Below are 24,499 nucleotides of genomic sequence, written 5' to 3' on the forward strand. Positions count from 1 at the left end.
GTAGCACCATGCCTAGCTTGCATAATTAAAACAACAACAAAAACCTGTCCATTTCTATTCAAAGACTAGGACGGTCGGCTGGAAATGTAGCTAGGTTGGCAGAGTGCTCACTTAGCATCTACAGGCCCTGGCCTCAATCCTCAGCACTGCATGAACCCATGTGATAGTTCACACTTGTAACCCCAGAGGGGAAAGCAGGAGCTTCAGAAGTTCATGGTTAGTCTTGAAGGAGCTTGAAGTCAGCATAGGCTACCTGAGACCCTGCCTCAAAACAACAAAACAGAAAAGCAAACAACACACACACACACACACACACACACACACTAGGCAAAGTGACTTCTGTTGAAGCAGGAAGGGTTTAGGTGACCCTGCCCCTCATGCTGATTGGGTCGTTTGGGTAGACACTAATCATGTGATACAGCTGGAAGAGAATCAGGCACATGCTTCTGAGAAAGTGTGGTTTTTTGAACACAACAACAAAACAAAAACACAGCCGGGCGTTGGTGGCGCACGCCTTTAATCCCAGCACTGGGGAGGCAGAGGCAGGCGGATCTCTGTGAGTTCGAGGCCAGCCTGGTCTACAGAGTGAGTTCCAGGACAGCCTCCAAAGCCACAGAGAAACCCTGTCTCAAAAAAAAAAACAAACAAACAAACAAAAAAAAAAAACTGAACAAGGGCTGGGCAGTGGTGGCCCTTTAATCCAAACACCTGGCAGGCAGAGGCAGGTGGGTCTCTGAGTTCCAGGCCAGCCAAAGTAGCAAAGAGAAGAGCACTTTCTGTTCTTTCAGGGAACCCAGGTTCCATTACCGGTGCTCACTGTCTGTAACTTCTGTTCCAGGGAATCTGATACCCTCTTCTGACTTCTTCAGGCACCAGGAATACAAACATACATGCAGGAAAAGTATCCACATACATAAAAAATTTTAAAAATAAGCAGACACTCTGTGTACTAAAATTATTTTTATTACAGTTGATCTTTTAAACATTTCCTTTGCTATGATACAAAGGATACTTACAAACAAAATATTACATATGACCTGTTTTCGTTCTTAAGGTTCTGACAACTTGTTAACAGCTTTAAATGCACAATCTATACAATTAATACAGGTTATATACGAACTATAAGGTATGCTGAACCAGAAGAATACTGACAATATACTGTACAATAAGCCTTACCAGTGAGTGCTGTGGACCATTTTGCCAACAGGAAAATGCACACCTGCAGTTACCTTTACCAGCTGGTGCTGACAGTGAGGGAGAGGCTTCTTCCTCATTGCAACCCTTGGTAAGCCTCCACTGTGGGCATCTGTCTAGTCTAAAATTGGAAAGGACTGATTTTACTAAAAATTACCCACTGTTAAAAGTGTTAGTATCCTGTATGATAATCTCCTGCCCTCCCCTGCCCCCAATCTATCCCAGTTTTAAAATGACCTTAAGTCCTTTGTCCACTATGAAAACCCTACAGGCTCAAGGGCTTTAGGAAAAGATGAAGGCTGCCAAAAAAGGAGGCAAGAAACCAAGCCAAAATCTAGGTCTTGCAAAATCATCATTTTCCCCTTCACCAAAGGGAACTAGAAATGTACAGATTCATTGACGAACCTCAATGACAACATCAGTTAGCTGATAACCCTCATTTATCAGGACCTGACTTGTGGGAATAACTGAAATAGAATGTGGATAACATACATTTTGTACAGAACATTTTGCTTAGTTAAAATATTCCCTTTAGCCACCAAAGCTGGTCCTGGGCTGACAGGTGTGCATTTCTCTCTCAATGGTCTACCCAGAAATGATAAGGTTACAGCTTTTTTTTCTTTCTTTTTATTTTTTAAATTTAAATAAAAAAGCAATTGACTGAAGCATTGTCTTTTTTTTTTTTTTAGGTAAATAGCAAAAATAAAAATAAAAGCCAACCCTGGCATTTCCATAAATAAAGCAAATGGAATGCCACGGCCCTTAAGAAGTTAGTAGAAAGACTGAAGTGAAGAAAATCCAGAGAAAAATTATGTATTAATTTTCCTTCTTTTAAAAATTTCTACATGTGCAAAAAAAAAACATGCTGTTTGAGGAAAATGAAAAGAAATGAGTACATAAAACTAAAAGTATAAATAATGTTTGGATGATTCAGTAAAAGCAGAAACCAATCTGGGTTATAGAAGGGTTATACATTCAAGATGCTTTTAAACCCAGTGGGATAACTTATGTTAAAACTGTGTTAATAGTTAACTTTAAAAATCTCAAGTTTGTTCTTAAATCTTCACAATACAAGCAAAGCTGTTTAAAATATACACTATACATATTTCTCATAGTCTCTCCAACCTCATTAATGCGCATTAGGCTTTTTCATATACTAAAAGGAGGGGTTCTCAAAGCTAACTTGCTCATTATAACCTGCACTATTTAAATGTTTTATATGGGTTAAAAAACCTTTTCAGAATTACATAAATAGGATTTAGCAACACAAGTGTTAATTTAAAAACTCTAAAGCATTTACAAATAGGTTGGAACAGCCTAGGGAAGTTATGTGCACTGTACTTTAAAATGTTATTTACATCAGACCATTATTTTTGTAAAAATTTCCCTAAAAATAAAAAAGAGAACCTATTCTAAACTAGCAGAGAAGAATCATAAAAAGTAAACTAATAACAAAATTATTTCCTAATGGAAATCCCACACATCCCTCTTCACTTGGATTTTACTCTATGAAACCACTGTGACTCCTAATAGGCTCTTCTATCAAGTGTCGAGACAATGTGGTAAAACAGTTTGTAGATAAATTTACTGGCCAAGTGGACTTGAAAAACAAAAAAAAAGTTTTTCCACCTTGTTTCTGGCTTGGGTTGTATGTGCATTTAACTAGAGGGGCAATCTAAATAGGCACAATTCCCATTTAATGTGGAATAAAAGACAATAAAATTGTTAGGAAGGAAGGGTGATGGTTTCTTTGAGAGTATGACGTGCAAGGAAGGACAACAGCACACGTGGAATGAATGGGAAGCAAAAACAACAGCATGGCAATACCCCAGGGGTAGCCAGCGCCTTGATAGACTGATATCACTGTTTATGACCCCCAAAAGCGCAAGAAGGACTCCATACCCACACTGTTATTAGGCAGTTGCATCTTTCAAAATTACAGAATTCTCTTGATGACCATGTGAAATTTGTACTAACAATAATGTTCATGCCAAGGCAATGTATTTGTGGGCTAAGAAAAAGCAAAATGTGCCACTAAGAGAAACCTGTTTCCATATAACTGGTCTTCATGCTTTCAAGTGGCTCTAATATACCTTGGATACTAAGCCAAGCCATGCAAAAGCAAAGAGTACACACTTTTCATTAACATTGGTATCTCATTTCTAAACCACTGACTTCAAAGTTGCCATAGAAACATATAACACAATACTGAAAGCATACAATTGAGGGCTCATGGATTTTTAAGAAATGCATTTCCCTCATCTATGTTCAACAGTCTTCAATATCTTAGCTACAAGGCATATCAGAGGAAGGGAGGCTAAGTGGGGGTAATGTCAAGGAACATACAGAATTCTGGAAGTAGGAAAAATGTTCCAGAAATGGGATCAATGTGCCAGCAATAAGCATAGTTCATTTCATTTTAAAATTCAGTTAAAAGAGCCCATAAACAGTCCCAAACCATAGCTATCACCTGCATAATTTACATAAACATTAACACACTTGCACTTTATAGACACTCTGTAAACATAGCCACTGTGGGTGGGAGACTCCCTACACCTCACTCATGACTGAAGACATGTAATCATCATATTAAATAAAATTACTTAGTTTCAAAAGATCTCAAACCTGACCAATGATTAAGCTCCATTTCTCCCTGTTTAACAACATTTAAGCATTAATTCTAAAAATATCACCTAGGATGGTTTCAGGGTTATATGCTAGAACCACAACTAGCAATGATAGCAACTCCTCTCTAGCTGGCACAGACTTATAAACTTTAGTACAAAACCAAAAAAATACAGAAACTAGGTCAATTTGTTAGCTACATATGTACAGATAATTACATGATTTTTCACTAATAATTGTTAAATTACAAGTGAAAGGAAACTGTGCAGGTTGAATTACCCGTACTTTTTTTTGGGGGGGCGGGGATTCTTGAGTATCAAGATACCCTTTTTCATTCACTGAGAAGTCTTACCTTCTCTTCTCTCCACATTTCCAACTACCTACAGATGTAAAGATTGTTATATCCAGTGGGCACTGGCTGGAGAGAATTAGCTTTTTCCTCTGTTTAAATAAGAACCCCTTGTATACTTAAAAGCAAAGGAAAAACCCAATACAATCTCTCCTCCCTTCCTCCCTCCCTCCCTCCCTCCCTCCCTCCCTCCCTCCCTCCCTCCCTCCCTCCCTCCCTCTCTCTCTCTCTCTCTCTCTCTCTCTCTCTCTCTCTCTCTCTCTCTCTCTCTCTCTCTCTCTCTCTCTCTCAGACACACACACACACAGAGTTGGATTGCTGGAAACAGTTAACAGATACGGTGACACAGTACATGGCTCCCCAGTTTGTGTTCTCTGTTTCTATTTAAGATACTTATTTTTGCATGGATGGGTGGTGCAAGTTTCAGAAGCCTTTAACAGGCAGATATGGTGCATATTTCTTATATTTATGTTCTGAAGGCCAGCATTTGTTTGAATAAAACTTTGGAAATCTGAATACAATCAAACGAAAAAACAACTTTAAAAGTGGGCTACCAGAATTCAGCAGAAAATATAAATGCACAAAAAGGAAGAATTCTCAGCTTCACTTTTTCTACAGTGTTTAATAAAAATTTCTTTACAAATTAATAGTTATTTCCAACGTAGTTCTACTGTAGTGATTTCATAAAAGTGCAGACAACATAACCAGACAGCAAAACAGACTTCAGTCAGTAGTCCTTGCATACAAGAGGCACGTATGCTGAGTGTACAGCACACTCTTCATCCTTTAAGGAATCCGAGGGTGGGAATTTCCAGTTCTTAACTAAGGGTGAGTGCCTTTTAAAAGGCGATGCTAAACCAGGGAAGGGAGACTTCTGTAACGGGGGGGGGGGGGGGACAAAACAAAACAGAATGTGTTTATCTTCAATAATGACCTGTATTTTGCTAAGCAGCTCAATGATGACAGCCCAAATTTTGACTTTGCTCCTTAGAGAAGGATCTATGTAAGAAGTGAGAATTTTTCATCATTATAGCAGATTCACACTTAGTACAGCTTAAATATATTATTTTTCTGACTTTAATACACATTAGGACACTTCACATTCTGAACAAGAGTCAAATGCAGAACTATAAAACCTCCAAAAGAAAGGGTTGCTGTGGCTGAGCATGGTGGGTCACAACTGTAATCCCACTACTTGGGAGGCTGGGACAGGAGTACTAGGAATTTGAGGCCAGCCTTGGGTAAACATCAATTACCAGACCAGAAAGGGTTACATGGCAAGACCCTGTCTCAAAAGAAAAGAAACAAAACTAAGAAAGGGGTGTTGTGTTGGACCAAATCTCAGCTTGAATAGTAGTGGCTCAGAAGGGGTGGAAGGTGCATAAAGAACTTACTATCGGCAAGTAAGATAGTAAGTTAAAAGGAGACAGCCCTTCAAACCAGTATCATGCCTTCTTTCTCAGTGACCATCTCCTGTGATTTTACAGTTTAGGAGAACCTTAGATATGTTTTAGTAGTAATTTCTTTCTCGGCAGTTTTGATCCTCAGCAAAATACACAACTATTAGTATTGAAAGTAAAAATGAACAAGAGAAGATCGATCATAGCATCAACACTAAGAGATCCAAAAAGCCCATTAAGAATGTGACTCATTGGCTTTTTACCTTTGCAGAAAACCACCACCAGGGTTCTTTGCACAGTTCATTTTTCTCCTGCTCATGTTTTATTGCATTGTAGAAAAAAAAAAACACAAAACAAAAAACTCAAAGAAACACCAACTGGCTCCTTCCCTATCACATTTTTACTATACTGTAATTTATGGTTTCATTTTACTTTCTCCTTACTCATACAAGTGTTAAGGGATTAAAAAGAAAAGACTGCATTTACTAATCACTTTCTTATAAATATCAGCCTAGAGAACTCTTTAAAAACACACACATCCTTGCCTTAACAAAGGGTAAAGAAGTAAAAAACAGTAACAAAACTCAAAACTGAGCCCTGGCATACATGTATAGAATGAGTTAAATCCATCCATCTATACACACAAATAGACACTCATATATATACATATATTACACAATATACACATACAAATGAAAATAGCTATACCAAAAGTATGCATATGTAACAGTTTTAAAAAGCCAGTAGATCATGGTATAATACAATTTATTTCCACTTGTAAATGGCACAAATGGAGAAATGCAAAGATGTTCAAGTACAACAAAGTCATTTTTATAGGTGAAAATAAATCATATTATTCCAGTGTCCAAAACAATGTATTCTATATGTTTAAAATGCTAGACATTTACAGAAGCACAAAATTACTAAATTCTGCCTAAAAAGGAAAAAAAGGATGTACACAAAAAGTTGAAGCAGGATGGAATCTCCAGGACAGTTTCTTTAGTGTTTTGAATGTTATTTACTTGATGTCTAGGCAGTCAAAAAATGATAATGACTATGTACGAAGTTTCACTTACTGGGAAGGCCTTAACTTGAGACTAAGTGTGTGTCACCTATGGGTGTGACTTCACGCTCAGGACTATTCATATCTAGTTATGGAAATGAATAGAAGGACAGGAGTGCTATAAAAATAAATACGCTTTCAGCTAACCTTGTTACTCAGTGCAAACACTTTCTGATGTCACAATGTAGGGTTAGAGTTAAGTTTTAAAGTTATGTGCAAAGATGGGGAATTTAATTAGGGATAAAATGTCTCAATATATGAGGTTGTGCATTTTTAAAATGCTGACCCAAAAATGGGAGCACAAGAAATATTTCCCTGTAGGCTCCGAATACCAGATATAAGATCAGTAACTTCTGGTGTGCTACACATGTTCTCCACGCTTTTCACTTTCTTAAACACACATATAATGAGTGGATAACTAGGGAGGAGGTGGTGTTAATCTGATAAAATGTTGACATTTTTTTCTCTCAGAAAGTGCATGCCCTGTCTTCAGGGCATTTCAAACCCTTTCAAATTTTCCTGCTACCAGTTTTTACAAAAATCCTGCCATGTACATGATTCCTCAGAAGTTGTAGCTTACAAACACATAAATCTATTCATTTTAATCATTTTTCAAACTACATGTATTTTAACTAAATTGACGGTGTAATCATGACCTACATGGGAAAGCTGGGTGCCACACAATTAGATGAGGCAGAAATCTCTATTAGAGATGACACAGTCGGTCAGTACAAAAATCACACTAGTATGAGTACATTATGATCAAAGTGGACTCAGCAACTCAGTCTGACCTAGGAAGGCTCACAGCTGGACTATAATATATATTTCTGGTAGTAGTTTGGAGTCTGAAAGAATTTTTAAAATTCCCACCTGACCCGCTTTCCCATTCTAATCCTCCAGTAGCAGATAGGGGTCAGATTCATGAAGAATGGTCTTTTTTATTTTTTTGGTTTTTCGAGGCAGGGTTTCTCTGTCTAACAGCCATAGCTGTCCTGGAACTCGCTCTGTAAACCAGGCTGGTCTAGAACTCACAGAGATCCACCTGCCTCTGCCTCCCAAGAGCTGGGATTAAAGGTGTATGCCATCACTACCTGACTTGATTGTCCATTTTTCTGAGAGATGGTCTTTTATAGTTCAGAACAGCCTATTAAATCTAAAGCTTTCCCTAATTTCCTCCAAATATACAGAACTCTCAATATGTTTGAAACTCAAAATAGTATCTTGAATTAAAAAAAAAACCAGAAAACAAAAGTCCTTTTCATTAGCTCTAAGTATATGTTTACCTAAAAACTAATGTAGAACCTATTTAAAAGTGTGAATTCTGCCATCAACCTTCTATCGGTTTTCAAAGGATCTATAGTATAGCATCTTTCTTCCCTTTGCGAGACTCCTGAAGGCAGTCTTGAACCCCAGACTACTACCTTCCAGGTGCTGGGATTATAAGCATGTGCTACCACACCCTGATCTAATTTTTCTTTTAGTTAGTGTCAGAAACTCTCAAACCAAAGTTAGAAATTCCTTAAGGAGGTAAGTTAGGGAGATTGGAATGGCATACCTGGACAAGACTTAAGATGTGGTTAAGAAAACAAAGAACTTCAATAGTAGCAGATGACAATTCGGTCACTAGCTTGTTCTAAGTATGATTAAGTGTGTTCTTGCCCTCTAATTACATGAAAAGCAGGACCCAGAGTTAGCAGCAAGAGCTCTTCAAGATAACTGAAAAGGGAGGACAGTAACTTGTAAGAAACTCTGGTCTGTCACTAAAAATGGCATTACCCCTTTCCTACCTCCAACTCAAGCTCTACACAAGCAACCAGAGGATTCTAACTAGCACTGATGGAGAACACTGGATTGATCCTTCATTGAAGAAAAGACAGAACACACTCCCCAGTTAGTGTTCCCTGACCACTATATAACTTATTTTTAATTTCTGTTTTCTTTTACTCACCAAACTACCTTAGTTTCTTTCTCAGTAGTATTTTAGCACTAAGCTAGAGACTTCTGAAAGGGAATTTGCTATTGTGTGACATAACCTGGGCTAAGATGGTCACCAAGTCTCAGTGAACTAAAAGTTTGTAAGGTACTGCAGCAACAAAAACATTGACTAAATACAGAGGGCCTGCAGATGAAGCAGCATCTACAGTGTGAAGATTAGTCAGCAGCTGATAGTCATGGCTCAGTGACTCCTGGTGGCAACGAAATATTTAAAGAATCGACTATTGCTACTTGTAAACAGGAAATCCCATAAGCCAAAAAGGGGATAGATAATAAAATTATGTCTATGTAGTGTGATGAGTATTCTAATAGATGGCAGCTAACAAATATGGCATCATTCAAACACCTCTGGCATTTGCTTTGTGTTGGCTAAGTGTCTTTGTTTATGTACAAACAAAGCAAAAGTACTGTTTGGGGTCTTATAGTTTGGGTAGCATGAGATATCACTGCACAAGAAACAAAATGTCAGGATATATAGGCTTTATCTCCTCGTTCCATGCTGAACATATATTTATCATAGGAACTTTGAGGGCCCCCTAACGCTTTGGATTTTCCCTCTGATAGCTCACAGGCTTGTTAGTGCAAACTCCAGACAGCTTATGATCTCCTTAAGCAACTCCATCTTACAACGATACAACCTACAAAATCAGCAACAAACTTCTGAAGCATTTAGCAAAGAACTAAATGATTTTCTACCACCTAAAAAGGTAAATACAATCTTTTAATGTTCATGGTTTTCTGCTTTTTAGCCCAAATGAGGTTGAGAAGTCAGACCAATTTCACAAAGAGAGGATGCACTGATAAGGAGTGGAGGTATGTGTCAGTAAGAGTGTGTTTCAGTACAGATGCCGCCTGCTGTCAGTGACTTGGGAATCTGGGATATGGAGGAAGGCTTTACATCTTCCAATAACCTTTTTAGGCTATGGACATCCTAAAGTGATGATTCAGGCCAGTTTGGTTCATTTTATTTTTACATTGTTCAGATAAAACCCCTTCTATTAAGCCAATTTCTTCTTGCCACACATATGAAATTATTTATCTATTCCCACTTTTAAAATTTTCCAAAATTTAAAAACAAAGAAACAAAAAGCCAATCACAAAAACCTGGCAGCCAAATACTATGACATCCCAATTAGTAAACACAAAACATAGCGCTTTACAAAAACGAATAGAATATACCATATGCACTCAGCTTCCACAAGGTAGTGCCCAAGGGAGGAGGTTGCTGTGATGGTGTCTGTAGGCAGTTTCTTTTGCTGACAGCTCCAGCGGAATTGCCACTTTCAATTACTATGTGTAAGACATGTGTGACCCATTGGATATCTGTGAAGTGACACTCGTGCTTCTGCTCATGCCCTGTTCCGTCCGTCCCCCAGAAGCTGTCCGCCTCAGAGCCTGGGGGCTATTGCGGACTCCCATACTGCTACCTCGGGGGACCCCTTGCATTGGCCCTGAGGGATGACCCCATGGCTGGGGTCCACCTTGCATTGGATGGCCCCAACCTTGTGGTGTGCCACCCATGGGATGACCCCAGTGAGGTCCAGGACCCCCAGTAGGATTGTGAGACCAACTAGAAGCTCCTGGGTAGCTGTGGCTGAATGCCTCAGGGGAGAGGTTAGAAAGGACCATGTTACTAAAACCTAGTCTCATGCTTTCAGAGTCAAAAGCTTCAATTTCTCTGGCTTGACGCTCGAGCAGGCTACGTATTCGTTCTGTGCGTTCATTCTGCAAAGCCAACATCTCTTCTTCAATCTGTCAGGGTAGGAAAAGGGAGTGAAAAGATCAATTTATGTTTCAGATCTCTAAGCTAAGGCAGCAATAACTACTAAAAACAATAACAGCTATTTTATGGATATATACTGAAAATTATTTTAAAAGACACACTGGGATTAAAGGTGTATGCCACCACTGCCAAAATCTACCTTTTTTATATCAAAAGTATGGTTTTGAAAAACACAAATGCAAGTAGGATTTGAAACAGGATCTCACTGTGTAACCTTAGCTGGCCTGGAGCTCAACTGTAGGTCAGATTGGCCTTGGGCTCACAATCCACCTGACCCTGCCTCTAGAGTGCCCAGCCAGGTTATACTTTTTGATCTAATGTCAATTAAGATTAGCAAAATAGCTATTTCATTGAGATACTAATATCACAGTGAAATTTGTGGTAACAAATTTTTAGTTTGTATCTAAGTTTCTCCTATTATGTCAAAAGTCTTGTTTTATAATTTGTTTATTTGGATTGAGGCTAAGCTAAAAAAAAAATACATTTTTTTAAAGTTTTTTTTAGTCTAAGGCAGTCTATTCCCCTCACCTCGTAAACTGGTTCACTTGTCCTATAAAAATGTCTAAATTCTGGATTTGACTAATTACGACTTGGTGTCATCATTTAGTATTTTCTCCTATACTTAATATTTTCTATAAACTGGTAGATATGTAAGGATGTTTATATTTAGGTTAAATTGGTCATTTATTGATATAAATGGCCTAAACTCATGATCGTGCATCAGTCAGAATTCTCTGTACTGGAGGACAGCACAGGCATGTCTTAAAACAAACCCAACTATACAAGAACTGGATTCAGCATGGTAACCACACCATGGTGTACCACCTCATCAGCTTTTTTCAAAGAAAACAAAAAACAAAAAAACTTCAGGGTTGGGAATGGATGAAGTCAGCACTGGTGACTGAACCTGGCCAGGTCTCCAGCATGCTAGGAAAACACTACTACCTAGACACTATGTTTTACATCACATAAGATGTGTGTCTGTTCAAACATTCTTTATGTAGTTCAAGCTATGCTGGAATATTGAATCCTCCTGCCTCAGCCACCATGCATTTTACATTTTTATTTATGTATATAAGCATTTTGTTTGCAACATGTGTGTGCCTGATACTCATGGACAAAAGAAACGGGTGTCACATCCTCTGAAACTGGAGTTTCTCTGAAACTTGCTCTGTAGACTAGGCTGGCCTCGGACTCACAGAGATCCTCCTGCCTCTGCCTCCCAAGTGCTGGGACTAAAAGCGTGAGCCACCATTGCCTGGCGGGTGCTGGAAATTGAACCAGTGTTCTTAACCACTAAGCCATTTCTCCAGCACCATCTTTTGAATAACAATAAAATTAATCAGAAGATCCTGATTGTCAACTCATCATACAACAGAAAGTTTTCGTCTACTTTTTAAATTGACTTCATTGTTGGTCTTGGTGATGTGCACTTGTTATCCCAGCATCCAGAAGGCTTTTCATCTGGAGGTAAGAGGTGAAAAAAGACTTCATAAATTTTGAAGAACTGGGGCTGGGAGTGTTGCTCAGTCATAGAGCATGTGCTGAGTATGTACAATCTCCTGCATAAAAAAGAGGAGATGGCAGGGGAATGGAAGGGAGGGAAGAAAGGTAGAAGGATAACAGAGGAGGTGGATGGCAGTTGTGGTGGGTCCTGTGGGATCAAACTCAGCTTGTCAGGCTTGACAGGAAATGTCTCTACCTGCTCAGTCGTCTCATCAGCCCTACTTTTATTTACTTGTTTAATCCCTTGCCCCCGAGACAGGGTTTCTCTGTATAGCTACAATGAATGCCTTTTTAAAAACTTCTCAAAACCTTTAGCCACTATCCTTTTAATAAATTGATCTTTCTCAGAAACAGACACACATGCACCTTTGTACTTTGAGTGACAAATTAACTTCAGGATTCTAGATCTATTCTCTAATATATCTGAGAAAGAATAAATCAGAAAAAGTAAAGATACAATAACATGATACTGCATGCCTGTAATCCCAACCCTAAGGTGGAAACAACTCTGAGAAGAGTTCGAGGCTAACCTTGAATATGTGGTGAGTTCAAGGCCAACTTAAACTATTAAGAATTGTCTCCACTGCCCCCCCAAAACCCTCCAAATCATAATGATGAAACTAGATGTATAAAATGTGTTGTTTTCAGCTTGTAGGACAGGTTTTAACTTCTGTTCCTCTGTAATCTCCCACCATCTGCATAGTTTCAAACTAAAGGTGTAAGGGTGAAGAGTACATTCCTGGTTTTCTCTCTTTTGGGCAATCACTGCAATTCTGTTCCTCACTATATAAGTCTTTCTGCAACCTCCTTAGGTAGAGCAAGGCAGACAAAGATATAAGGGAAATGAAGCCAGCATTGCTTCTCTCACAGAGTTTTATATCCTTTTTGTTTATAGGTGTCATGTAGCCCAGGTTAGCCTCAAACTTGCTATGTAGGCAAGGAAGATCTTGAACTCCTATCCTCCTGCCTCCATATCAGAGGGGCTTAGATTATAGATAGGTGCCACCACGCATAGTTCATTTTTTTGTGCTTTATTGTTTTGGGGACCTTAGGCCTTGATCAAGTCCTTGCACTGTGCGTATAGCCACTACTTCCTTATCTTCAGCTTCTCCTTGGGCCCAGTGGTACATGACTCATTTTTTTCCTTGGGTCATAGGCCCATGAGCCTGTATTTCTTGTCCCTGTAGAATTTACTGTGGTTTTCTTTCTGAGTCTGGTTAATGATGGTGAGGATGTAAATGAAGAATTTGTGGACAACTCAGATATTGGAGAGCTTGGACACAGATACAATGAGTTGTTTCAAGCAGCTCTTTTGTATCTCTAAGGTACCAAGTCTTAGTCTTCTCATGGCTCATAATCTTTATCTATTAATTATATTCTGTGGTCATATTTTGTTTATGATCTAACAAAATAAAACTTGCCTGAATTTCAGAATGCAAAGCTAGCCATACTAGTTAGCCATAGAGGCCAGACAGGGATGGTACACATGTTTAATTCCAGATAGAGGCAGACAGATCTCTGTTAGTTCAAGGCCACTCTGAGCTACACAAGACTGATCCAGTCTAATAGAAAAACAGAGCTCACACAAAGGTGATCTCAGCCCTTGGGATCCGGTGCCTTTAATCCCAGCACTAGGGAGGAATATAAGACAGGAGGAGACAGGAGCTCAAGCAGTAGGTTTGGTGGAGACAGATACAGTCTGGAGATGCATTCTGAGCATTGGTAGAGGTGAGAACCCTCTAGAGGCTAGCTGCTTTGTTTCTTTGATCTTCAGGCAAACTTTACTTGTTAGATTATAAATAAAATCCCTTGAATTTTAGAACTCACTTAGAGTTCATTATTGAGCTGGGTATAGTGGCACATGAATTTAATCCCAGTACCCAGGAGGCAGAGGCAGAGGCAGGTGGTTCTCTGAGTTCAAGGCCAGCCTGGCCTACATAGTGAGTTCCAAGACAGCCAGAGATACATAGTGAAATGTTGCTCAAAAACAAAACAAACAATAAATAATAAAAGTTCATTATTGAATACTTAAACTACCAAAATAGAACTATTGAAAGACAGTATTATGAAAGAAATCTAATGCAACCCCTGGTGATATTAATAGAGTTCTAGCCTAAATGTCTTAAGCTCATTTTTTCAGTTCAAATAAAAGCTGTGAATCTGGGTGTGGTGGTGCAAATCCTTAATCCCAACACTGGTAGAGGCAGGGAAAGCTCTATGAGTTCAAAGCCAACCTAGTCTACCTAGGAAATCCAAGGCCCACTAGGGCTACAGAGTGTGACCCTGCCTCAAAAACAAACAAGAGTGATGGAGATGGCTTAGTAGGTAAAAATATTTGACATGCAAGCATGAGGACTCAAGTCTAGATATCCAGAACCCATGTAAAAGCTAGATACAGCCTGATAAAGGTGTATCTTCTCTGTGAGTTTAAAGCTAGCCTGGTCTACATAGTGTTACAGGCCAGTCATGGCTACATAGTAAAACCTTATCTCAAAAAATAAAGAGAAAAGAAAAAGAAAAAACCAAAGTGTGAAAGGCATACCTGTAATTCCACCATGTTTACGGTGAAATGGAAAGTGGACAGAAGACCCCAGAAACTTGTGGGCTAGCTACCACAAACATGGGGAAAGTGAAGAATGACACTTGACCCTATTCTCTGACTTCTGCACATGCCATGGTACAGAAGTCTGCACTCACACACAAATATGCACATGTGCAGAAAATACATCATACATATATATTGAAAGAAAATAAAAACACACGCCCGTCCATCCCAAGCTTGTGGGCACACACATATATATTTTGTTCTTTTGATAAAAACAAATATTAGAACAATTCTCTTCCTTTTGTTATCTATACCTTTTGTTCTAAGAGTGCCCTGCGAAGGGAGACCCTCTGTTCCAGCTCTCGAAGCTCTCGATCATGTTGGGCCTCGGCCTGCATCTTGATTTTGCTCTGATATGCATTCAATAGCTCCAGTTCCTGCTGCAGCTGCATCTTCAAAACCTGGCATTCTGCTTCCTGTGCTTCATCCAAACGCAGCTGAGAGAAAGAAGAGAAACTGATATATTTTACTGTGAACTATCCATTCATAACTTACAGAAAAGAAGACCAAGAGAAGACACACTACGCTTTTGTAAGCCACATATCTTTTTTTCTTGTAGCCTGATATGGACATCCCCAGAAAAAAAAAAAAAGACAATAATCAATACTGCATGACAATAAGCTGCTCTAAAGATGCCTGAGTAACTATACTTTTTCTTAAGAAAAATCTAGAATATGATTGGGTAATATAAAATGCTCAATCTCTCCTTTCCTAGTAGAAGTTAAAGTCAATAAGCACAGCACACAAGCCAAATTTGGGTAACTGCTTGTTTATCTTAGTTCAGTCCAATAGTTAAAACTGTTTTACATTTTGACATGGTTACATTTTTTTTTTTAAAGATTTATTATGTATACAGTATTCTGTCTGCACGTATGTCCACAGGCCAGAAGAGGGCATCAGATCTCATTACAGATGGTTGTGAGCCGGAATTGAACTCAGAACCTCTGGAACAGCAGTCAGTGCTCTTAACCTCTGAGCCATCTCCCCAGCCCCATGGTTACATTTTTAATAGTTAGAAGTATCTACATAAGATCGTCACTTTTAACTCCCGGTCTGCAAAGTCTAAAATATTATTTGGTCCTTTAAGAAAACACTTGCACAGTATTTCATTCACGAGCTCCAAGGTAACCATTTAAATTCCTATACACAGAAGTATGTTTTGCTTACAGTTTACTCATCTGATCTAGGTAAGCAGTTCATACGTGCAGGGAGCCTTTATAGGATTTTATTTCTAAATGTATTTATATACACCATGCTTTTTCCAAGCAATGTTAAGAATAGGAAGAATACAGATGACCACTATTTTTTCCTGGACTATTAGAGAGCTATCGTTCCCAATTTATCTTTTAATTGCTAGGGTTTCATTTAGGTGACAGAAAGAAAGGATTACTAATTTGTTTTGCCTAAACAAAGCAAACTCACAGCTTGTGTGGAAAGCATTTCATTAATGCTATGATCGTACTGCTCAGCCAAGATGGCTAACTTCCGAGTCTGTTCCTCCTTGAGTCTTTTCAGAACAGCTTTGTGCTCACTCTTTGGTGTAGTCTCCAGTAGGTGGTTTCTTAATGCTTTGTACTGTCTGGTTTGAATTTTGCATGTGTCCTGAAATTGCTTTTTTATCTGGAGTTCTTTAGACTGAAAAGAAAAAAAAAAAATAGAGGGTATGTCTCAACATATAGTATTTGGCATAGTGTATACTTAGAAAATAGAGAACCACAAAGTCATATGAAAAGACTGCAGATATCTTTTACACTTGACAAACATTCATGCCATAAACTTAAATTTCATCTCATTAAAAAAAATTATGATGCCGGGCGGTGGTGGCGCACGCCTTTAATCCCAGCACTCGGGAGGCAGAGGCAGGTGGATCTCTGTGAGTTCGAGGCTGGGCTGGACCGATAGCCTCCAAAACAATACAGAGAAACCCTGTCTCGAAAAACCAAAAAAAAAAAAAAAAAAAAAAAAAAATTTTTTATGGTAGTTATAAACACATCGAGGTAGAATTTTACCAGATAATTGAGGCAGAAAACAAAAACATGTTCCATTCCAATCTCTTTTCTTTCCATAATCTCAACTCTAATCACAATCTATAACAGATCCTACTTTCTATGGAAAATATGTACCAAACTTCAGATTGATTTTGAAGTGTGCAATAATAAATGATTGCTGCAACTACATTTTCTCTAAGACAATAAGCTAGATAGAATCAAACTTAGTAATAGTTCATTCCCCTTGTCCTTTACCAATTTGTCCTTGAAATCTTCCTGCTTCAATATGCTTCAGCCTGCTCAGTGCTGGAACTGCAGAATGCATGTGCCACTTGCAGTAATGGCTTATTTATTCTTTTCTATCTTTATTTATTAATTTATTTTTGGTTTTATGAGACAGGGTTTCTCTGTCCAAGAACTCACTCTGTAAACCAGGTTGGCCTTGAATTCAGAGATTCATCTGCCTCTACCTCCCAGTGCTGGTATTGAAGGCATGCCAAACCACTGCACAGCAAGGTATTATTTCTATAAAGTATGCTAGTTCAGCCTAGAAGTGAGAATATATTCATTTATTATGCTGAGACAGAGCCTACAGTTAAAAATATTTTTACCACTATAAATAATGCTAGGTATAAATTAGTTGATTCAGTATACATGTCAAGAATACAAACATAAACCCAAGTTTACTGGGGATTAATTTAAAAGTAGAGCACCTGCCTATCAGTAAAGTATAATTGAAAAGTTAATGCCTCAACTTCCACATTGTACCATTAATATAAATATTTCTGTATTCATCACCAACTGAGGAACCATGTCCTGGCTATATGCTAGAAATCATATATGAAGAAAGGTAAAGAAATGAAAAGTTATAAATGACTTTTGGTTTAGCCATGCTTAGTATTATTGCTCTTAAATACTGGTTTGGATTGGTTTGTGATAAGATTTCACCATGTAACTCTGGCTGGCTTGGAACTTGATATAGCCAGGCTGCCTCTGCTTCCAGAGTGTTGGGACTAAAGGGCTACCACACTCAGATTAAATACTGTTCTTGATCAAGGAATAAGATAATGAAATTTAGACATTCTCTTTTACCTCTGTGTAAGTCTCTTCTTCAAAATGGTAGTCATCCCATAACATGATTGGGGGGTGCCCCTTAAATTTTTCTTTATCATAAATTAAATCATGTTTGGCATGCATATAATACCAGCACTTGGGATGCTGAGGTAGAAAGATTAAGGTCCATATGGACTCCATAGACAGACTGCTGCAAAAGAGCCAGATTTGGCACATGCTTATAATCCTAGTACTTGGGAAAAGTAAGAGGAGTAGGAATTAAGGTTATCTACAGTTACCCTGTGATTCTGAGACTAGCCTCTTACAGAGGCCTCGGTTCAGTTCCCAGCACTCATATGGCAGCTCATAACCACCTGTACATCTAGTTTCTGGACTCTGAGGATACAAGACACTTAGATACATGTAGGCCAACATTCACACACATAAAATGGGGGGAAAAAGTGAAACCAAAGCTCAAGAGAAATATTAACAATCAGACCAAGAATAAACTACATCCTTCCATGTGGATTCAATAGAAAATGAGATAGAAAGTTGGTGGTGGTGGCCTATGCCTTTAATCCCAGCACTTGGCAGTCAGAGGCAAGTGGAACTCTGAGTTCGAGGCCAGCCTGGTTTACAAAGTGAGTTCCAGGAGAGCCAAGGCTACACAGAGAAACCCTGTCTCACTCAAAGAAAGTGAGATGGATTCAAATTATAATTATCACCTATAAAACAGGTTGAAGAAATAAAAGAGGCAGTAGTTTATATCTAATCCATTCTACACAAACAGCACCCTTCTGTCGCAAATCCTAGTCACTGAAGTCTCTCCTCTAGTTCAGCATCTCACAGAAAACTACAGGTAGCATAGACAGACACTTATTGGGATGTGTTGGTGGTAAACCAAACATTCTGTTGAAACTGACTGCACAAGTAAAAGAAACATAAGAGTAACTTTTCTTCTATCCTTATGTTCATTTGTCATTAGAATAGGGTATTCTATGCTGGACAATGAGGCAGAGGCAGGAGGATATCTGTGAGTTCAGGCCAGCCTGGTCTACAGAGCAAGTTCCAGGAGAGGCTCCAAAAGCTACAGAGAAACCCTGTCTCAAAAGCAAAAACAAAACCAACCAACCAACCAACCAACCAACCAAACAAACAAACAAACAAAAAAAAAAAAAAAAAGGAAGAAAGCATTCTACTTAGTGTCTGAAATAATATGGTAAAACATTTTCCTCACTTTCATGTAATGCCCAAGATACTCAGATTACAATCAGTTCTCAAGCTAAAAAGGTTATAGGAAGAAAGGGTTCAACTAAGCCTTAGGAAAACGTAGTCAGCAGAATTACAGTATGACTACAGAAAAACGAGTTAGTGTCAGTTGAATTCGTTATCAGTTTGGTTCATGTTTGGGTACTGTTGGTTTTAAAGTTATAATTTCAAAAACAAATACTGATTTAAAAACTCTTTGGTGGGGTTTAGAAATGTAGCTCACTTAGAAGAGTAGTCGCTCAGTGTGTATAAAGCTCTGGGTCAGTCCTTTTACTTCATAACATGGGGGTATTGGCACATCCCAGCAATTCCATCATTCAGGTTTTGACAGAATTCAAGGCCATCTTTGGATGCATAATGACCCAGCCTACACTATATGAGACCCTCCATCTAGAAAAATGACCAAAAAAAAAAAAAAAAAAAAGGGAAGAAAAAAACCTTTGGCTGTCGAGTATCTGAACTATAGCCAGATGATTCACTCACTACATAAACAAAGTTCAAAAAGTTGTTATGAATTCCAAGTTTTTTAAACATTGATAATCAATATAACTACTCTGCAAATGCTTCAGTCTTCTGAGTCTTGGATTATAGGGGTGCCATACTTGGCAGAAAAGAATCTTTCAATAGAAAATACTTTGGGACCTGGCGCTTACTGGACATTAAGAGAAAATTTAAATGTGTAAACAAGTACAGATTAAGTGAACTGCTATCTTTGGTGAAAACCTTACAGCAAGTGCTTTTGTTTGTAGTTTTTAAAAGACTGATTCAATGACTTCAAACACTCTTCATTATAAAATATAAAATTTTTTGAGGCCAGCCTGGTCTACAGAGTGAGTTCCAGGACAACCTCCAAAGCAACACAGAGAAACCCTGTCTCAAAAAAAAAAGTTCTTTAGAACTGTTTAAGGGGGACAGTTTAGTTAGCTAAATGTTCCTTTAAAAAAATTCTTTGGATGATTGCTTCTAGGTCTATTGGCTAAAATCAAGTGTTAAAAAAATCTTTGGAGAAATTTAGAAATGTAGACTAAGGGAAGAGAACAAAATTTTTCAAAAAAATATTTGATTTTATAATTTTGAGTATTTTGCCTGTACCATGTATGCCTGGTGCCTGAAAAAGTCAGAATATTGGGTTTCCTGGAACTAGAATTGCAGGTGGTTATGAAGTACCATGTCAGTGCTGGGAATCAATTCCTGATCCTCTGAAATAGCAACCATTGCTCTTAATTGCTGAGTTATCTCTCCAACCTCACTTTCGTATTTTTAAATTTTATATAATTCAGCCGGGTGGTGTGACACACACCTTTGATCTCAGCACTTGGGGGAGGCAGAAGCAGGCCAGCTTCAGTTTGAGGCCCACCTGGTCTATATAGTGAGTTCCAGGACAGACAGCTACATAATGAGACTCTGTCTCAAAATACCAAAAATTTTATATAAATCATATTGACATCAAGAGTCCCAGACTAAGTTATTTAGAATAAAAAGAAACTGACAGGTTAGTATGTTGACCTGTACATTATAATGTCAGCATCAGATACTGTATACATTTAAAAACACTGATTAAGAATTTCCACAGTTAAAATTTTTGGTGATTCTTTTTCTTTGTTACAAAGTACAAGCAAAAGCTGAACCAAGAGGCAGTCCATATAAGAACCAAGCAAGTATGCTAAAAATGAAAAGGACTAATTCAATCCCACTTCTCTCAATGACTAGACATATGCCTTTATCATGAAGCTTCACTAACAGTACCTTCAAACTCTTAGGTTGTTGTCGAACTTCCATAACATGTTTTCGCCTTAGTTCCCGTTCCCTTCGCTTATTGTATTCCAGCTGGTTAGTGAGCTCAGTTTGATGCTGCAGTCTGATCAACTCACAGCGCATCTTTTGAATAGTGTTGAGGTGGCGAAACTCCAGTTCTTGCATGGATTCATGCTGTCGTAGTAGCATAGCATGTTCCAAGTCCTTCTGAGTCTGCCTTTTGTTTAACTCCTAAAATACAATTCAAAAGACAAAGCAATTAATTTATAGCTTCACCAACAGAGTGAGTGTGTGTGTGCGTGTGCACATTAACAAATAAACAAAATGGGCTAGAGAGATAGCTCAGTGGGCAAAGCACTTGCCACGGAAACATGAAGATCTGATTTCAAATTGCCAGAACCCATATATATTCTAGCCATGATAGTATGTGTCTATAGTATGAGAGACAGACTGGGGTGGGGGTGGGGGTGTGGGGGGGGGATAGATGAAGGGCTGCAAGTGTAAGAGTACCTACATGCAAGCACATCTGGCTGTGTGTGTGCATGCACAGCCCCTCCCAAAAACAAAAACAAAAAATGTGGATACAATTAATTCTGCACTCCAATAATGGCTGTACAATAAATACTAAGTTTCTATGACTTTTGTGTTTGTGTGTTTGAGTGTTATTTGTACATAAAAGAAGATTTAATGGGGAAGAGATAAGTTCTTAAAGCTTCTCAGAATAATATGTAGCACATAGTGGTGACGAATGAATTTTTTTTTATTTAAGTGTGTGTGCGCGCGCACACAATGTTCTGCTGGCATGTATCCCTGCGGGCCAGAAGAGGGCACCAGATTTTGTTGCAGCTGGCTGTTAGCCACCATGTGGTTGCTGGGAATTGAACTCAGGACCCCTGGAAGAGCAGCCAGTGCTCTTAAACACTGAGTTATCTCTCCAGCGCAATGAATGTTATTGTTGCTGGGCATAGTAGCTCACATCTGTAATAGCAGACGAGGAGACAGGTAGATTGTATAAAGTCCAGCCTTGTCTACATATCAAATTCCAGGTCAGCCAGGGCTGTGACAGACACTGTCTCAAAACTAAAGTGTAATAAAATAAAAATAAAGTAAAAATATTTGCTGGACAGTGGTGGTGCACACCTTTAATCACAGCACTCTGGAGGCAGAGGCAGAGGCAGGCAAGTCTCTGAGTTTGAGGTCAGCCTTATCTACAAAGTGAATTCCAAGTCAGCCAGAGCTATTACACAGAGAAACCTGTCTTGGAAGACAGACAGACAGTTATTCTCTTAAAATATTTCTTTTTCCAAATAAAAAGGGGAGCTGGGGAGATGATTCAGTGAAAACAAAAAAAGCACTTGATGCTCATGCAAAGGACCTGTATAGTGGCTCATAGACTCCTCCAACTCAGGACACAGCAACCTTCTTCCTGCCATATGCACTGCATGCACATGGGTGGACATATAATCACACACAATAAATAAATACTTTGGAAAAAGTATGTATACATATAGACATATCAATAATAACATGAAAAATAAAAAGGTGTGTGATCCCAGCTGCTGAGATCATCTTTGTATGAGCTGTTTCTCTTTAGGACTGGATCAATTTTATGTAGATCTGATTGGCCTTGGACTCACAGAGATCCGTCTACCTCTTAATCCTGAGTCCTAGGATTAAAGATGTATATCAGCACCTCCTAGCTTCTGGCTGCTGGGATTAAAGGTATGTGCCTAGCTTCTATGGCTTGTGACTGACTTTGCTTTCTGAATCCTCAGGCAGGCTTTGATAAATAATAAATAATATATCACTACCCAATAATGTGAAAAAAATCAATGGCGCCCATTACCCTGCAAATTCTCTAACCCTAGAGGCCAACAGCTTGTTGTAGATGTTTCTCAGCTTTATTTTATTTATTGGGACATATCCACTGTTAAAAAATAAAACAGTAATTTTTTAAAATCTATAGTTCAGCCAGGCAGTGGTAGCATACACCTTTGATTCCAGCACTTGGGAGGTAGAGGCAGGTAGATCTCTGAGTTTGAGGTCAGTCTGGTCTACAGAGTGAGCTCCAGAATAGTCAGGGCTACAAAGAGAAACCTTACCTTGTAAAACAAATCAAAAAGCTATAGTTCAATCATTTGCTCACAGGATGGTACTAACAATGTCCATTAACATCTAAACAGAAGCCTCTAAGTGCTGAGGTTAAAGGTGTAGCCCTCCACACCTGTCAAAAATTTAAATTTTCAAAAAAGATTTATTGATAAAGAGTTTTATTGTACGAATCAGGAGATGACGCAGGAGTTACCACACAAGTTTAAGACCAGTTTGGACTGAATAATGAGTTTTAGGCCAGCCTGGCACATAGAGTTAGGCCTTGTCTTTAAAATTTTTTTTAAATTTCCAGCACTGAATATGTTTATCTGTTTATTTTAATTGTTTATATCATTCAAATGTACATACCTCCCTGACAAGGTCCTGTTCCAAATTATGTCGCCCAAGCAACATTCTTCTCTTGAAGCGACGACATTCTAGTTCTAGATACTGCCTTTGACGTCGAAGAAGGTTAGCTTCTTCTTCTGCCTGGAAATGTTGTATATTCTCCTTCTGCTTTGAAAGCCATTCCTGCTTTTCTTTTTTAGGTGTGCTCTGATTTTCATTCAGCTCCTAGAAACAAAAATTACCAAAAACAACAACAACAACAAAAAAAACCCAGCTACATAAAAATATGAATGTATAGTATAATAAGGTACATAAAACTAGTAATTATTACTATGTAGCCTGTGATGGTCTTGCATTTACAATCCTCCTGCTTTAGCCTCCTTGGTGGTAGAATTATGTAGGCACATATCTCCATGAGTAGCTATGGTAAATTTACTTATTTACTCTTCACAGTGAAGGAACTTAATGTAGGGCCCTGACAATGCTAGAAGCTACTTTGTGTTTTCTTTCTAATAAGAGCTCAGTAGACCTGAAAAAGTTAGGTAATATATCATTTTACACGAATAGCTTTAGTTTTGCACAGCTTCATTTTCATGTTTCCTGGCTTTAAAGCACAGAATGACTGGTTAGTAGGCAAAACTTTCCAAAACTTTCCAAGAAGAAACAGCAGCAATTCAAGAAAAAAAAATTTATTGGAATTAAAGATAAAACATTTAAGCATAATTTTAACCCCTTTGTTTTTCAAGATTCTGGCATTTTCTTTAATGAAATAACAAACAACTAATCATATTACTCAAGGAGATAAACCTAACATGCTAATTAATACTGGTAGATTTTGCCTCAGGCTCCTCAGTAGGTAGGTACAGGTATATCACACCAATCTAGATCATGAAATGATTCTATTTAGTTCCTATTCAACTAGAAAACTTAAGTAAATTGCAGATAATAATCAATGCCTTCATGTCAATAGATATAGACCTTGTGGCCACAAATAAATCCTTATGTTTACTTCTGAGTAGAGAACAATTAAACACAACTAATAACAGAAAAACACAAGGAATTTTTGTAAAAAGAAGTACCTCCTTAAGCTGCTCTTTTCGAAGTTTATATTCTCTTTTTTGGGACTCCAAAAAGCTATTCAGTTCTTTCTTCTGTTGGGCCTGAATGTGTTGCTGGAATTTTTTCTCCTCATTGGCCATTACTTTAGCCTATGCAGAAAAAAAAATCAAATTAGTTAAATAGATAAATTTAAAGCATCCATTACCCAGGATACTTAGTCATGGTAGTAGTAGTAGATGACGACAAAGAAGCATCAAAAACACCTGGTCTATAGAGAATGAATTCGAGACCAGCCAGGGCTGTTGTTAGAGAAACCCTGTCTTAAAAGACCAAAAGCCAAAACCAAACCCAGAAAATCCAAAACAAACAAAACAAAGGAAAAAACTCACATGTTCCCTTTATTAAAACCAAATACA

At 38.3% G+C, this 24,499-nt stretch overlaps 1 protein-coding gene across 2 annotated transcripts in view; it reads right to left on the reverse strand.

Moving 5' to 3' along the window:
- Window positions 1-4,770: 4,770 nt before the first annotated feature.
- Window positions 4,771-24,499, reverse strand: part of Taok1 (TAO kinase 1) — a 94,192-nt gene continuing 74,463 nt past the window's right edge. For both annotated transcript variants that reach the window (XM_040749192.1, XM_040749191.1), the window contains exons 15-20: window positions 24,104-24,232; window positions 23,046-23,249; window positions 20,577-20,816; window positions 15,943-16,155; window positions 14,775-14,957; window positions 4,771-10,378 (exon numbers count right to left, since the gene is read on the reverse strand). In XM_040749192.1, the coding sequence (XP_040605126.1) occupies window positions 9,917-10,378; window positions 14,775-14,957; window positions 15,943-16,155; window positions 20,577-20,816; window positions 23,046-23,249; window positions 24,104-24,232 (1,431 nt within the window). In that variant the 3' untranslated portion in view covers window positions 4,771-9,916. The remainder of the gene's footprint in view (window positions 10,379-14,774; window positions 14,958-15,942; window positions 16,156-20,576; window positions 20,817-23,045; window positions 23,250-24,103; window positions 24,233-24,499) is intronic.

This window comes from Mesocricetus auratus, unplaced genomic scaffold (genome assembly GCF_017639785.1).
Source record: "Mesocricetus auratus isolate SY011 unplaced genomic scaffold, BCM_Maur_2.0 Super-Scaffold_100007, whole genome shotgun sequence".
NCBI lineage: Eukaryota > Metazoa > Chordata > Mammalia > Rodentia > Cricetidae > Mesocricetus > Mesocricetus auratus.